At 40.6% G+C, this 14,240-nt stretch overlaps 1 protein-coding gene and 1 pseudogene across 1 annotated transcript in view; both read right to left on the bottom strand.

Annotated features, from left to right (window-relative positions):
- Nucleotides 1-1,762: 1,762 nt before the first annotated feature.
- On the bottom strand, nucleotides 1,763-1,881 carry LOC145401482 (5S ribosomal RNA; annotated as a pseudogene).
- A 1,535-nt stretch (nucleotides 1,882-3,416) lies between these two features.
- The window catches only part of LOC145401307 (transmembrane protein 70 homolog, mitochondrial), a 28,686-nt gene continuing 17,862 nt past the window's right edge, over nucleotides 3,417-14,240 (bottom strand). Inside the window, exons 3-4 of the mRNA XM_080273634.1 lie at nucleotides 10,546-10,728; nucleotides 3,417-4,184 (exon numbers count right to left, since the gene is read on the bottom strand). Of these exons, the coding sequence (XP_080129760.1) occupies nucleotides 3,924-4,184; nucleotides 10,546-10,728 (444 nt within the window). The 3' untranslated portion in view covers nucleotides 3,417-3,923. The remainder of the gene's footprint in view (nucleotides 4,185-10,545; nucleotides 10,729-14,240) is intronic.

Below are 14,240 nucleotides of genomic sequence, written 5' to 3'. Positions count from 1 at the left end.
CGCAGGCTTTCAAAGTGACATTATGGCGAGTTCTAGCTCTTCCGAGTCAGTGCAAGCGGCCGACAGGAACGAGAATAAAGTGACGGGCGTAAGGCAGAATAAAAAGCGCACTACGGTGATCTTTTGGGAAGTAATATGATTGAAAATAATGTAAAATACGTGTTTTTAGCTGTGAAAATGGAAGTGTTTGTTGAGTGACGGGAAGACCGCCGCCGCACTGCATGTCGGCCGTACGCTTCGTTGATTTTAGCCTTATTTTCAGTGCTTATTGTACAAATACAGATTCCAAACTACCTGTACGTTGTAGTATAAAGTTTACTGTGACAGAATGAGGCTGTGGTAGAGGGGAAACCGGGTTGCTGGAGGTGTGAAAGTGAAGATTTTGTTACCCAACTTTGCAAGTCTCCACAAGTCCTTGGGTAGTCCACGAAGGCTCGACACCTGTCTCTGGAGAAAGCTGAATGTAAGTACTATCTGCCATACCAAGTATAATGTTCTAGGGTTAATCTCTGATTTTTGGCTAATATTTTCCTACAGGTACTCAGACCGCGATTGAACCCCACCATCCGGGGGGGGGGTCGACTGTCCATTGTCCGCGCATTAGGGGTTAAGAAGCTCCAACCAGATTGAGCCTGTGTTGGTTCATAGCCAAAGAGTGGTTAGAGTTTACTGCTCACGATGCCACTCGGGGATGAGTGACGCTGGTCACTCTCATCTTATGAGTCTAGTCCCGGGCTCCTGCGTGGTGCAACACAGGATTAGATGCTGATGATGATGAGAGTACAAAGCCCTTTAAAACATGAGAGAATAATGATGATGATGATGATGATGATGATATTTTGGCATACAACCTAATAGTCAAGAGCATCCTTCATATTAATACAATACTACAAATAACACAATGTTCAAGGAATACTACAATGACTTATCTTCAGCAAGCAATGTGATGAGTCTTCAGTCCTTTACTGCTGAGAATTACATGTCCTCCATATAAGGAACATCACTGGTGCTTGACAAGACCAGTTTAATCATACACTGTAAATTTTATTTATGGGCCTGGATGTTCAAAATCTAGCCAATACCAATTCAATATAAAGCTTGGAGGTACCTCCTCAGAAATAATTAAATAGAATCCACCTGCATGGCTAGTGCAGAATCTAATGAGACTTAGAAGGTGGATCATCTGTTCATAAACCCCACGTACTATACTGCCAATGGCAAAGCCATTACGAACAAAATTTCATAATACAAAACATTCTGTAAACACTGGCATGTGGCATCTTCAGCATTAAAGGTGTTACAGTTCTGGATACAACACTTAACAAGATACAACATGCAGTTTTATGTAAGCTATCAATAACTTTCAGTCATTCGCTGGTAAAGTGAACCTAAACATGATTCATTATGCACAAATTTAAGTATGCTATAATTAACTTTTTAGTCACTATCTTGTGCTGTGACTGCAGCTTCCATATGTACCATATTTACAAAAATAAGAATGCAGCAGTAGAACACAATGAGCAACTCCTCTGTAAGGGATGAATATATATATACATACATACATATATATATATATATATATATATATATATATATATATATATATATATATATATATACATATATATATACAGTATATATTTCATTCATTGCCAGATGCCATGTATCCCAAATGGGGTGGCCAAGGGCTCAGAGTTAATTGTTTTACAGGGAGGGGCACTAATCCTCCACCAACCCCACTCGACACGTAGGGAGAACGTTATGCCAACAGCATCTGGTCTTCCCAGGCGGTCACCCATCCAAGTACTAACGAGACCCAACGTTGATTAACTTCGCTGAACGGACGGGAAGCGGTGTACTCAACGTGGCATGGCCGTTTATATATATATATATAAAACATATTTACTGACATAAATACAACCATCAATGACAGTTTTATATACAGAGATATCAACTACGGCCAGCTATTTAACATTTAATATTAATGAAAACAGTTTTGAAAAATATAGGTTTACTTTTAAATCATTACTTTGTATCTGCAGTGGTCCATATGAGGTCCTCTTCACAAGAAAATAACATCATGACTTATACCTTCCTCATGCTGGAAAAGTATGAATCAGAAAAGGGTGTTAGTAGTGAAAACTGTGCAATGGAAGTAGAGGAGTGTGACAGAGTCAGAATATGTCATTACTATGAACTAAACACATGAACTCCATAAGACAATTTCACACTTGGAATTTCATAAATATGCAGTACACTTTTACAATATAAGTATCTTGTAAACTGTAAAGGATATTCACGAATCCCCACCAGGTGACTACGACACTAATGTAGCCATATTTTTTATGTTCTGTGATTTATTTCAGCTGGAATTACTGTCATCTGACCAACAGTATGCTGTTTAGTTACAGTACATTCTAAAACTAATCCCATGTCACCCTTCCTACTCCTGACACCTTCAACCCACTTACCACCCTTCACCTCCTAACATCCTACCCACTTCTGTCTATCCAAGGGACTGAGGTGAGTGGGCTCACAGGGCACTGTTTTGGCTGCTATCTCTCACCATCCACCAATCCTCACCTCCTCCTTGTTCACTGCCAACTTGATGAAATTTTAAAAAATTTAGTAGTAGCAGAGGCAACCCAGGGCTCAACTGAAACATAAATCAGGTGGACTGCAGGATGCTGCTCTTCTCCAACAGTTCACCACCTCCTTATCAGGAGACATGAAGGGAGATGGGGGATGTCTGTGTAACTGACACATGCCAGCACCCCTCTCCTGCACCAAATTGGCATCACTAAATGAATTAAACTATTTGCCAACTTTATGGCACATTATACCTTAGCAAGTACTCTGCTGTATTATATCCATAAAAATTATCTGTGATGGGTCTTGAAGAATTTTATATTGCATTTCAGTATGCCGTGCTTATAAAAATCCAAGTCTACTAACAACCATGCTGGCCATACTAATGTACCTTACATAATGCGATAGAAGCTGGTTGATGTATTCCTGAAAATTTGCTCTCGATCTCATCACACTAAAAATTCTCAGTGATAAAAATAAAAATTTGATATTTTCATAGCTAGTATGAAAAACTCTGAACTTAAGTCCATTATGACTGGAGATGGTGCCTTCATATTACAGAAGGCACTGTGTACTTATACCTTAACACTCATTATTTTCAATATAAAGGTTGCAACTGTCTTAAGAAACTTGATCAGTCCAATATTTTTTGCACACCATGGGAAGAACAGGAAATCTGGTGATACAGTTTACAACTTAATTACCAATAACATATATTGACTCTTCACAATTTGTAATAAAAATCCATAACTACATTTTAAAAATCTGACAAATAATAAAAATGGCAAGCTTTAAAACATAAATTTTTACTTGCTGCCTCACAGAATACAGATCTGGCAAATAACAAAAACAGTCATTTCACTATTATTATTTGATGGCAAGATCAGTATCATTTTTTAAAAATCAATATTTACACTTTACTGATGATTCTTCCATATAATGCATTATTTCACTAGCATTTCTCTCATTCTTCACAGTCCTACAGCAGACTTTTTACATACATCATCATTATTATTTACATGCAGTAGTGCCTTGAGTAATATAGATATTGTACCTGCTTGTGGCATGTTACTGCATTAAACAAAACCACACTACATTAGTAAAGGCAAAAAACACTATAAAGGTCTACCTGCATACGGCAACTCAGCAAAGTCACCCTTTTCTCATATATCTCTACAAAAAATACACTAAATACCTAGCCAAGAAACAAATGTCATAACAGTGTACTGTACACACTAACAAGAGACATACATACTTTGAAGGGCTAAACTTTGAACACCTTTCCTTCTCTTCTCCTCCACCTCCTCATTCTTACCTCCCTTGTTTAAGTTTTCTTAACATCCTTCCTTCCCTCCTACTCCTTCATTATCTCCTTTTCTTTCAGCATTATTATCTTTCCTTCTTTCCTCTTCATCCTCTTTTTTAGGTGAGCCCAGGTGGAAATCCACAGGCTTGTCATACCCCATCAGCCGACCATAGTGTTCCACATCAGAGAAGGTACTAGGGTCGAGGAACAACGGTCGGGAGTGGACGAAAAGTGTTGTGAACGGACCAGGAACTTCCGGCACATTGACATCATTCACGCAGAACTCCAGCTGTGGATGAAAGGGTGATAAGGGAAAATGAGAAAACCTGTAGGGAGGGAGAGTGAAAGTTGTCAAAAATGGCAGTAAAAGGACCAGGAACTTCTGGCATACAGACATCATCCACGTGGAACTCTAGCTGTGAATGAGAGGGTGATGAGGCAAATATGAAAAAGCCTGTACAGAGGAGGAGTGAGAGCCGTCAATGAAAAGCAGTCAGGAGTGATCAAAAAAGATAGTAAAAGGATCATGAACTTCTGGCACATGGATGTCATCCAGGTGAAACTCCAGCTGAGAATGAAAGGGTGCTAAGCAGATGTGGAAAGATGTACAGGCTGAGTGAGTATGTTCTGAGAATGTCATATGTATTTTAATCTTACTACTGGTTTGTTCCACACAATGTCGTACTATACACTGTAAGAGAGACCCTCCCCCCCCAGAAGTGAAAGGGCTGAAGAAGGAAATATCTAACCTTACCAGTTTTAAAAATATCATGTCAAATGAATAAAAATGTCTGTTGCTGTTGTGACCCCAGGGTCATCTGAATCCTAAATGTGAACTTGGTGGACTGAAGGCTAAAGGGGCTCTTCTCCTGCAGTCTACCATCCTCCTTTCGAGGAACTGGGAGAGACTGAGGGATGTTTATAAACTGAGCAGAGGAAAAATATGTCATTGGACTTAAGAGGTTAAGAGTGCAGGGTAGGCTGATTAATTTTGTGAGAATGGAAGCAGCTCAAAGATGACTGCTAAACTATGTAAGAGTGAAGATAAATGATAACATGGCAGAAAATTTGGTGGACTTGGAGAATACATATATACTGTATATATGTATATATATATATGGAGCCTCTGTGGTACAGTGGTAAAGTGTGTGTTTTCGTACACTGAAGAACAAGGGTTCGCGCCCCACCAGGGTAATAAACTCTGGGAGCATTCTTCTGGCCACGTACTGCATTGGCGGACATCAGGGGTGCTGTGGTTGAATCAGTGTCGCATACTATAAAGTATGCTTGCACCCAGTTGGCTTGCACGGTCCAATTACACTTAGTTCACAGACTACACACACATCCAAAGCCACTCCAACACTACAATACACTTACAAGCACTTCTCACCCTACATACAATCTCTACTAGACAGCCTAAGCTGTCAGACCTCCACATTATCCTCTCATGGTCCTCATACCAGTAACCATTCCCATCATCAACCTCTCTGCGAGCACATAATCAATCGGGCTTCTTTCAACACAATCCCTGTTCCCTCTATACCATGTATATTTATGTGCATCTTTGTGTTTGAAATACGAGTTACAAATGCACAACCTCCTCTCCTGACACATATCCTTTAGTCGCTTCCCATTATCATTTTCTCCTGGTACTCCATTACAACTCATAATGTTATCCTCAGGACCAGTGCCTACTCTTCCATTCATATCACCCATTATAATTACCTTATACCTCCTGGGCATTTCTCCCACTGCTTCATCCAACTCATCCCAAAACCTGTCTTTCTCTCTCTCACTCCTGTCCTCACACGGTGCATATGCTACAATTACTGCCACTTTCACCTTCTCAAACTTGAACTTGACATACATACACCTTGAGCTGACACATTTGTAGTCTCTCATTCCATTCTGCCACACCTTATTCATCAACAAAGCATCTTCCTCGCCCGTTCATGCTAGATCTTACACATTTCACACCCTCCCACTCCTCCACTTCGCACTCTTTCATCTTCGTTTCACACGATGCCATCACAGCATATCTTGCACTCTTGAACACATTCACCACCTCTACCCTCTTGCTCTCCTCATTCACACCTCTTACATTCCACATGGCCATGCAAGTCTGCCCATTTGGTTGGGGCCCTGGGCAGGTATTGGGCCCTCTGAGGCTCTCTGAAACAGCTGCCATGATTAAGTGATTTTGGATAGGGGAATCTGGAGGACACTTAACCCTGCCAAAAACCCCAGTCATATGGTTACCACCAAGCGAAGTAAATGGGTTCCTGGGTACAGGAAACCATTTGGCTTGTCACTCAGTGTATAAATCATATTGCATCTCTACACTGAGTGAAAGGATGATGGGAACCCCCATCTGCCACATTTTTATTATAACCTGATTAAGCCTGCATAATCATTATGAATGAAGAAATGAAACAAGGCAGCCAGCATACAAATGCCTGACACTGGCCATTAGCTCTACTTTACACATTCACGCAGTATGTTATGGGTTCTGAGGGGCATCAGCTCTACTGGGTCAAGAATACTACCTCCTGGCACTAGAGAAGTGACCTACATCTCTGTGGTACATGTATGAGTATACTGAAGGTGTTGCAGACTTTTGAACAGTAGGATGGAAAGATATTCTACAGGAACTTCAACACAGAGTGACCATACAAGGACACACATAAGCTGCACCCAATTAAACAATCACAATGTTCAACTGGTTGGGATTAAGGCCAGATCAAAATGACTGGCAGACTAATGCAGGTCCTACCTAACTCCCAGAAGCTCTCCATCATCATACTGTACAATCTGATTTACCTACCAAACCCAATGTCTGCTGAAGAGTACAATAGGTTGGTTAGTTTGAAAGTAAAGAGAGCTCTGAGTTAAATTCTGTTGCCTCTGATGCTCTTACTTGGAAATTATACCTGACCACCAAATGAAAGAACTTAACTTATTGCAGACTGCAAAAAAAAATGACTGAATACCTGCATGCATTACATATGCATGCAGGTATTCAGTCTATACACATATGAAAAACTTTATGACATCAATGGAATGAAAGGAAGTGCTGTTAAGTGTAAGAAGCTGATTTACTAAATGAGTAGGGAGGTAATCTGAAATTATATGAATATGTTCAGAAAATGTATATATCAGGAGTGAAAGTCTTTTGAAAGTTGGAATAAAGATGATAACTGAATAAAAAGACTACAGCATTTGGTATGGAACAAGAGGGTGGAAGAGTAAATTTCACAGAAAAGAGTATGAAGCTGAGTAGCTGAGACTGCGAGATGTAGTATGAAGGCAATTCTGTCATGATCATTCTCTGCTGGGAATTCCTCATATGAAGCAAGGTGTCAGAATAATAATGAAGATAATGATACATTATGATAATTAATAAAAGCTTCCTCTCATTATTAATTAATTCTATCTTTCACCTAAAACAGCTGAAGATATCCTAATAACATCTGAATCCTATTACCTAACCTTTAAACAATTTATCCATCAATCATGATTGTGTGCAACACATATTTTAGGAAAAGGGAGAGTAGGTTAATTACGTATGAGTCTGGGGGACTTAGCAGACAGATAGATTATTTTCTGGTTAGGAGGGCTGATAGGAGGTTAGTGAGGGATGTTAAAGTTATAGGAAGTGAGGAGTGTGTGCAGCAGCACAAACTATTGATTTGTGATATGGTGCTTAAAGAACGAGTGATGAAAAAAAGGACTTATGTACCTAGGAGGAAAATACGGAAGCTGGAAGACCCAATAGTAAGGGATGCCTTCTATAGCGAGATGAGGAGAGTGATGGCTGAACAGGGAGCTGTAGACAGAGGCGTTAATGAACAGTACCAGAGCCCTCAAGAACACTCTCTTGAGAGTTACTGATGTAACATGCGGTTGGATAAGAGGACCACCAAGACATAAAGTAACTTGGTGGTGGGATGAGGGTGTAGAAGATGCAGTTAAGGAGAAAAGAAGGCTTTTCCGGGAATGGAAGAAGGGTGGTGGCATGGAGGAATACTCGGCTGCCAAGTGTAGGGCTAGAAGAGACATATATAGGGTGGGGTCTGAGTCACAAAGACTTTTACTTGATAATCTAAATCATGGGGAAAGGAAAAATATGATATTTAAGGTGGCAAATCAGATGAAAAGGGATAAATGGGATCTTATAGGTGAGCAGTGTGTGAAGAATGATGAAGGAAGGATAGTGGTGAAGAGAGAGGATATTAAAGATGCATGGAGAGAGCATTATAGCTTGTTGTTGAATGAGGAGTTTGACTAGGACAGGGAAGATTTGGAGCCAGCAGATCCAGTGTTTGGCCCTTGGCTTTTGATTGATGCTGCTACTGTGAGTGAGGCAATAGGCAGGATGAAGGTGGGGATGGCAGCAGGTATGTCTGGGTTGACTGTCGAAATGTTGAAGGCCTCAGGCAATATAGGGGTGAGGTTAGTCACTGACCTGATAAATATGACTATTTATCCTCTCCTCTCTCCATTCCTTCCATCCTCTTCCATCTTCCTTTACTTCATTCTTTTCTTGTCCTTCTGCCTAGGGGTAACTTAATACTTCCTCTTCTGTCTTTCTTTCCTTCATTCTTTCCTCTTCCTTCTGCCTGTGGGTGACTCTACACTGAGTGACAAGCCAAATGGTTTCCTGTACACCAGGAAACCATTTACTATGCTGGGTGGTAACCATATAACCAAATTTTGGCGCCTGGTGGTTTAGTGAGTAATTATTGTGTTCCAATCAGATTGAGCCGGTGAAGGTTTATATCCAAGGAATGGTTGGGGTTGATTGCTCATGTAATGCCACTCAGGGATGAGTGAGGCTGGTCACTCTCATCTTAAATGTCAGGACCAACTGCTTAGCCCCGGGCTCCTACTCTCCTCATGAGGCAATGTAGGATTGGATGAAGGATGGATATGAGGGTGTTGTTCCAGATGATTGGCTGAAGAGTGTAATTGTAAATGTGTATAAAGGGAAGGGTGATGCCCTGGAAAGAGGAAATTATAGAGGTATAAAGCTTTTAGATCAGATAATGAAGGTAATGGAGAGAGTTTTAGAAGGTATGATTAGAGAAAGAGTGAATATTGATGAGATGCAGTTTGGGTTTATGCCAGGTAGGGGGACCAATGATGCCATATTCATTGTTCAACAGCTTCAGGAAAAATATATTGGCTGGAGATGGGATCTGTATTTTGTTTTTGTTGATTTGGAAAAGGCCTTTGACAGAGTCCCTAGAGAGGTGGTGAAGTGGGCAATGAGAAAGCTTGGCTTGGAGGAGTGGCTGGTTAGGGTGGTTATGGCTATGTATGTGGGTGCTCGCACCCAGGTGAGAGTGAATGGAGATTTGAGTGATGAGTTTTCCATGAATGTTGGTGTGCATCAGGGGTCAGTTTTGAGTCCCATGTTGTTTATCATGGTACTTGAAGCCCTCTCAAGTGACTTTAGAAATGGACTCCTGTGGGAGATGTTGTATGCTGATGATTTGGTGTTGATTGCAGAGAACGAAAGGGAGGAGGAGGAAAGGTTTAGGAAGTGGAGAGATGGTATGGGGCACAAGAGCTTAAGGGTAAATACAGATAAAACAAAAGTGATGATATCTAGGGTTGGTGGCGGTACAGTCAAAGACGAGGGAGAGTGGCCATGCGCAGTTTGCCACAAGGGCGTGTGAAGTAATTCTATCTTGTGCAGTGTTTGCGATAAATGGGTGCACAAGAGATGTAGTGGTATCAGAGGTAGACTGCGAGATAATGCTGATTTTATGTGTACAGCGTGTTAGGGAGAGCAGGTGGAGATTGTCAGGCATGAAAGGATTGAACTTGCTGGTGAATCTCTTGAGTGTGTGGAAGAGTTTTGTTATTTGGGAGACATGTTGTGTGCTGGAGGTGGGGCTGGAGCTAGCTCTGTGGCTGGGGTGAGAAGTGGTTGGAAGAAGTTCAGGGAGCTCTTGCCTCTTCTGACATTGAGGGCTCTCCCTACGTGCTAAGGGGTCTTTGTATGCAGCATGTGTTAGGAGTGTAATGCTATATGGTAGTGAGACCTGGGCAGTAAAGGGGGAGGATATTCGCAGGCTCAGACATACAGAAATGACAATGATTAGGTGGATGTGTAGTGCGTCCCTGCGTGCAAGGTCCGGAGGGGCTGGGTTTACGATGGAAGAGTTGAGAGGTAGGAAGGGACTGGAGTGTATTGTTGTTGTGATGAGGAGAGGTAGATTGAAATGGTTTGGACATGTGGAGAGGATGAGGGATGATAATTGGGTGAGGAAGGTGAGAAGTGTTAATATTGGGGGTGGGGTTATGAAGGGTAGACCGAGAAAGACATGGGACAAGGTCATTAAGTGTGACCTCAGGGTTAAGGGACTGAACAGGGAGGCTGCAATGGATCGTGCAGCGTGGAAAGCTGCCATTAGGTGACCAAGGCCGACACATGCAAGCATGTTGGAGACTTTAAAAACAAACCAAAACGGATTCAGCCATTCAGATTAATAAGAAAACATCAACTCCAAACTACAGAAATACCTTCAATCCACTCATACAAATAATCTCATATACAAAATAACCAAATCTTCCAACAAAAAATATCACATATCATGCAGGTAACAACTTACTCTAACTTTGTCTCTTTAACAGCTTCTCACCTTCTTCTCCCTCAAGAAAAAGGAGAGTGTAGTGGCCACATACACATCTCTCCCCTGATCGTAGTGGAGGGCAGTGACATATTTTTTGGAGATCCAGTGAATGAGGAATGGTGTGACAAAAGTGAAGAAACCCACAAAGGAACCAACTGCCACTGCTAGTCCAACATGAGACCCAATGGAACTCTGCATAATAAAAATAAAACAGACATGATGAACCTTCGGTAGTTAAGTCTTACAACTGGTAAATATAGTAAACACAAATTAAGCTACTGCAGGTACTGTACTATAATGTTCTATACTCACAAAGATGATAACAATGCAGTTAGAATAACAGGAATGTACCTAGAGATTTGGGGGCCTGGGGGGCTAGGTTCTTTGCGGGGCCCCCCTCCAACATCTAGTGAGCTTTGATGAAAAAGATTTGCAATGAACAAACATGCTCCACCATTTAGTTGATAAAAAAGCCAAAAGCTGACCCACTAGATTAAGAATTAGCATTCAGCTCTACGCACAACTGAGTTAAGATATAAGCAGATCGGGTTACATTAACAGTGTTTTAATTAGGGAGGTGTGTACAATTATTATGCTGTGGGCTTAATCTCAGGATAGAGGAAAACACACACAGATGCAGGTAATACAGTATATTCTTTCTTTACAACACAAAAGCCAACAAATATTATAGTAAATTGACTGGAAATTATTATTACCATTATTATTATTATTATTATTAATGTTATTATTTTATAAATTTTCAAGGCTTTTGGGGCCCCCCTCGATTGGGGACCTAGGGGGCAGTTTCAAACAGCGCCCCCTTCCCGCACCCCCTCAGGTACGCCACTGTAGAAAGAGCTAAAATAAATGAACATGAAACACTAATTTCTTCATGATACACTGCATACAGAAAATTTATTTCAGGTAAACATAAACTATCTACCCTCATCTCTTCCTATTTTTCCCATCTTTCCTGTCACTTTTTATTACTTCTTTCCCTTTCAGGTGGCTTTACACTGAGTGACAAGCCAAATGGTTTCCTGTAAGCCAGGATGCCATTTACAATGTTCACTGGTAACCATATAACCAGTTCATACCTGTTCCCTAGGAATCAACAGGTGGGTTGGCAGAGGGTTAGTGCCCCTCCATGTAAAATCACTAACTCAAAGACAAACGGCCACCTCTTACGGGATTATGGTGTCTGGCTATAGATACAGCGATTGAAACATAAACCAACATATCTAGTCTCTAAAATTAAATACCCTATATAGTAATATCCCAGTGACATACAAATAATTCACACTATTTTGCCAGTTAAGAGAGCAGAATGAATGCAATACAGTAATATACATCCCTCAAAATAAACATTATTACACAATGACGAATTTGGGATATAAAGTCCACTTGTGATAAGAGTGCAAGTTCAATATAGGCCTTGGTATTTCTTAGTGCACTAATGGAAACAATAAAAAATTGCACAAAACAAGATGCTAAATAGTCTGAGGCAGCTTACTACACTGGATCTATTTGAGAAATTTGCTCAATTTCATATTCACCGACTCCCAGTGGCAAGATGCAGTACAGTACTTGTGTTTTGTGTAGTTACTGTAAAAGCTGTACTGGAAAAACAGTACATACTGTACATCAAAACAGCAGTCTGAAATCATTCTGCTATCCTGCCACTAGATGACCACTCGAATTCCTCTATCAACACATCTTCAGTACAGGTAGGTCCCGTTACACAACCACTCGATGTACGAGAAACCGATGATATGACCTGGGTAAATTAGGGGCTATTTTCGATATATGATCTCGAAAATCCAGTGATACAACATTCAGTCTGGGGTGCGGGGTATGAGGATTCTAATTCAGTCATCCCACCAAACGCAGTCACCGCTGTTTTCTCTCAACCTCGGAGAGAAACAGCGAGACTGCTCGGCTGCAGCATTGCCAGACGTGCGATAATTATCGCAAGATACAATATTTTGACAAACTTTGCATGCAATGTGTTAATGCAATAACTTTCATAATTTCATAATCTGAAAAATGAATCGGGGATTGCAAAAATAACAAGTCTACTGTAAGACTAGTACAACAGTAGGATTTAGTAACTCTTACGATAACCAGTATTATAATCTGGTGGGTACTTAACCCCTAACCGCCAGTTGATGTCTTTGAATGTCACGATTTTGGGCGCTGAGCAATGCCGGTTGACATGCATAGCCGCAAGCATCTTCCCTCCCCCCTTTGAACTTCAACTTACCGTATCCTTACTCATCAATGAGACAACCTAGAGACGTGGGGTTACTTACATTTGAAAGAGGAAGAGTTGTTGATTCTTATGTATCTTTAATTTTTTCTCTAGCTGTTATAGTTCAGCAGATATTAGAGTTTGAAGTAAGAGTATTTTTTCGGTCACTGATATCCCCCATAGGGAGAAGCGTGCAACATCGGATAACCCCAGGCGTGTAGGGGTTAACAATTAAACATTCTGAGTAATGTTAACTAATCACTCCACATATAAATATATTAATTCCACAGTAATTACTGATTTATGTGAAGAAATACCTTTGTTTATGACTACGATAATTTTGATAAAAAAGCTGTAATTTTAACGTGCCGGGTATGATAATATGCGTTTGGAAATCCAGCAATGCTGCTCAGCTGGCGACCGCCAGGCCAGCTTCCCACCTCCAGCACAACATTACCACCAACAGATGAGTGTTATGCACGTTTTGTATGTTTAATTAATGTGCAGTCATGTTATTTGCATACTATTTGCTCTTTCTGGTTGCTTTCTCAACAGTTCAGTAATACAGGTATGTTTGTTGCATTTGATATCGTATATTTTAGCTTGATAACTTACCTTTGATGGGGTCCATGAACCCAACCAATATTTTACCATTAGATTCGTGTTTCGTTATATGAGAATTATTTATACGACTATGCCAAATGGAACCTAACTGCTCGTATCTTCGGGACCTCCTTGTACAGTACAGTGTACTGTACAGTAATTTAAATTCTAAGTTGCCCAGTCTTACAACACTTACAGTACAGTATTCACAAAAAACATCAAGCTATCTGTCATTAACAAATTTCTACATCATTATTTGCAGCAGAATCTGGGGCACTTCATCTTCAGTCATCTTTCAGTACTGACAGTCAATGGATGGTTAAACTCTGGCCTCAATTTCTATTTCATTATCAATTTTTTTTTCTTTTTACTTATGGCACATATTTTTTCATAATCTTAACACATATTTCACTGGGATAAGAATTTTGAATGAAGTCTCTCTTCTGATCCACAGCTTCCAGGATGTGGAAGAATTGGTGGTTTACTTCTCGGCATTAGAAAGTCTAACTCCCCCCAAAAATCATGCCATTTTTTAAAGCACTGTAATGGTAACTAAAGTAATGCTTAACATCCTCTTGTTTTGTTGTTGTTGTTGTTGCTTAACCTCAATCTTTCTGAATGAGGAGACCTGTGATCCACAGGTAAGCAATAGCATCTGTGGGGTCATCCTACAAGTACAGTACAGCAAACAGACCATGTACTGACCAAGTGCCTCATTGTGGATGGCACCTCACCAGAGTTGGACTAGGAACCTTCCCACGGCAAGATGCAGGAAAATATGAGGTTTGGCTCCTGAGTGGACACTGGTGCTATTCCACCTAAGGTGTAAAGTGCTACCATGTGTAGGCTA

The sequence above is a fragment of the Coenobita brevimanus genome, chromosome 55, assembly GCF_032717465.1.
Source record: "Coenobita brevimanus isolate Jiangsu-jjx chromosome 55, ASM3271746v2, whole genome shotgun sequence".
NCBI lineage: Eukaryota > Metazoa > Arthropoda > Malacostraca > Decapoda > Coenobitidae > Coenobita > Coenobita brevimanus.
This window is presented reverse-complemented; position numbering and strand designations above follow the sequence as displayed.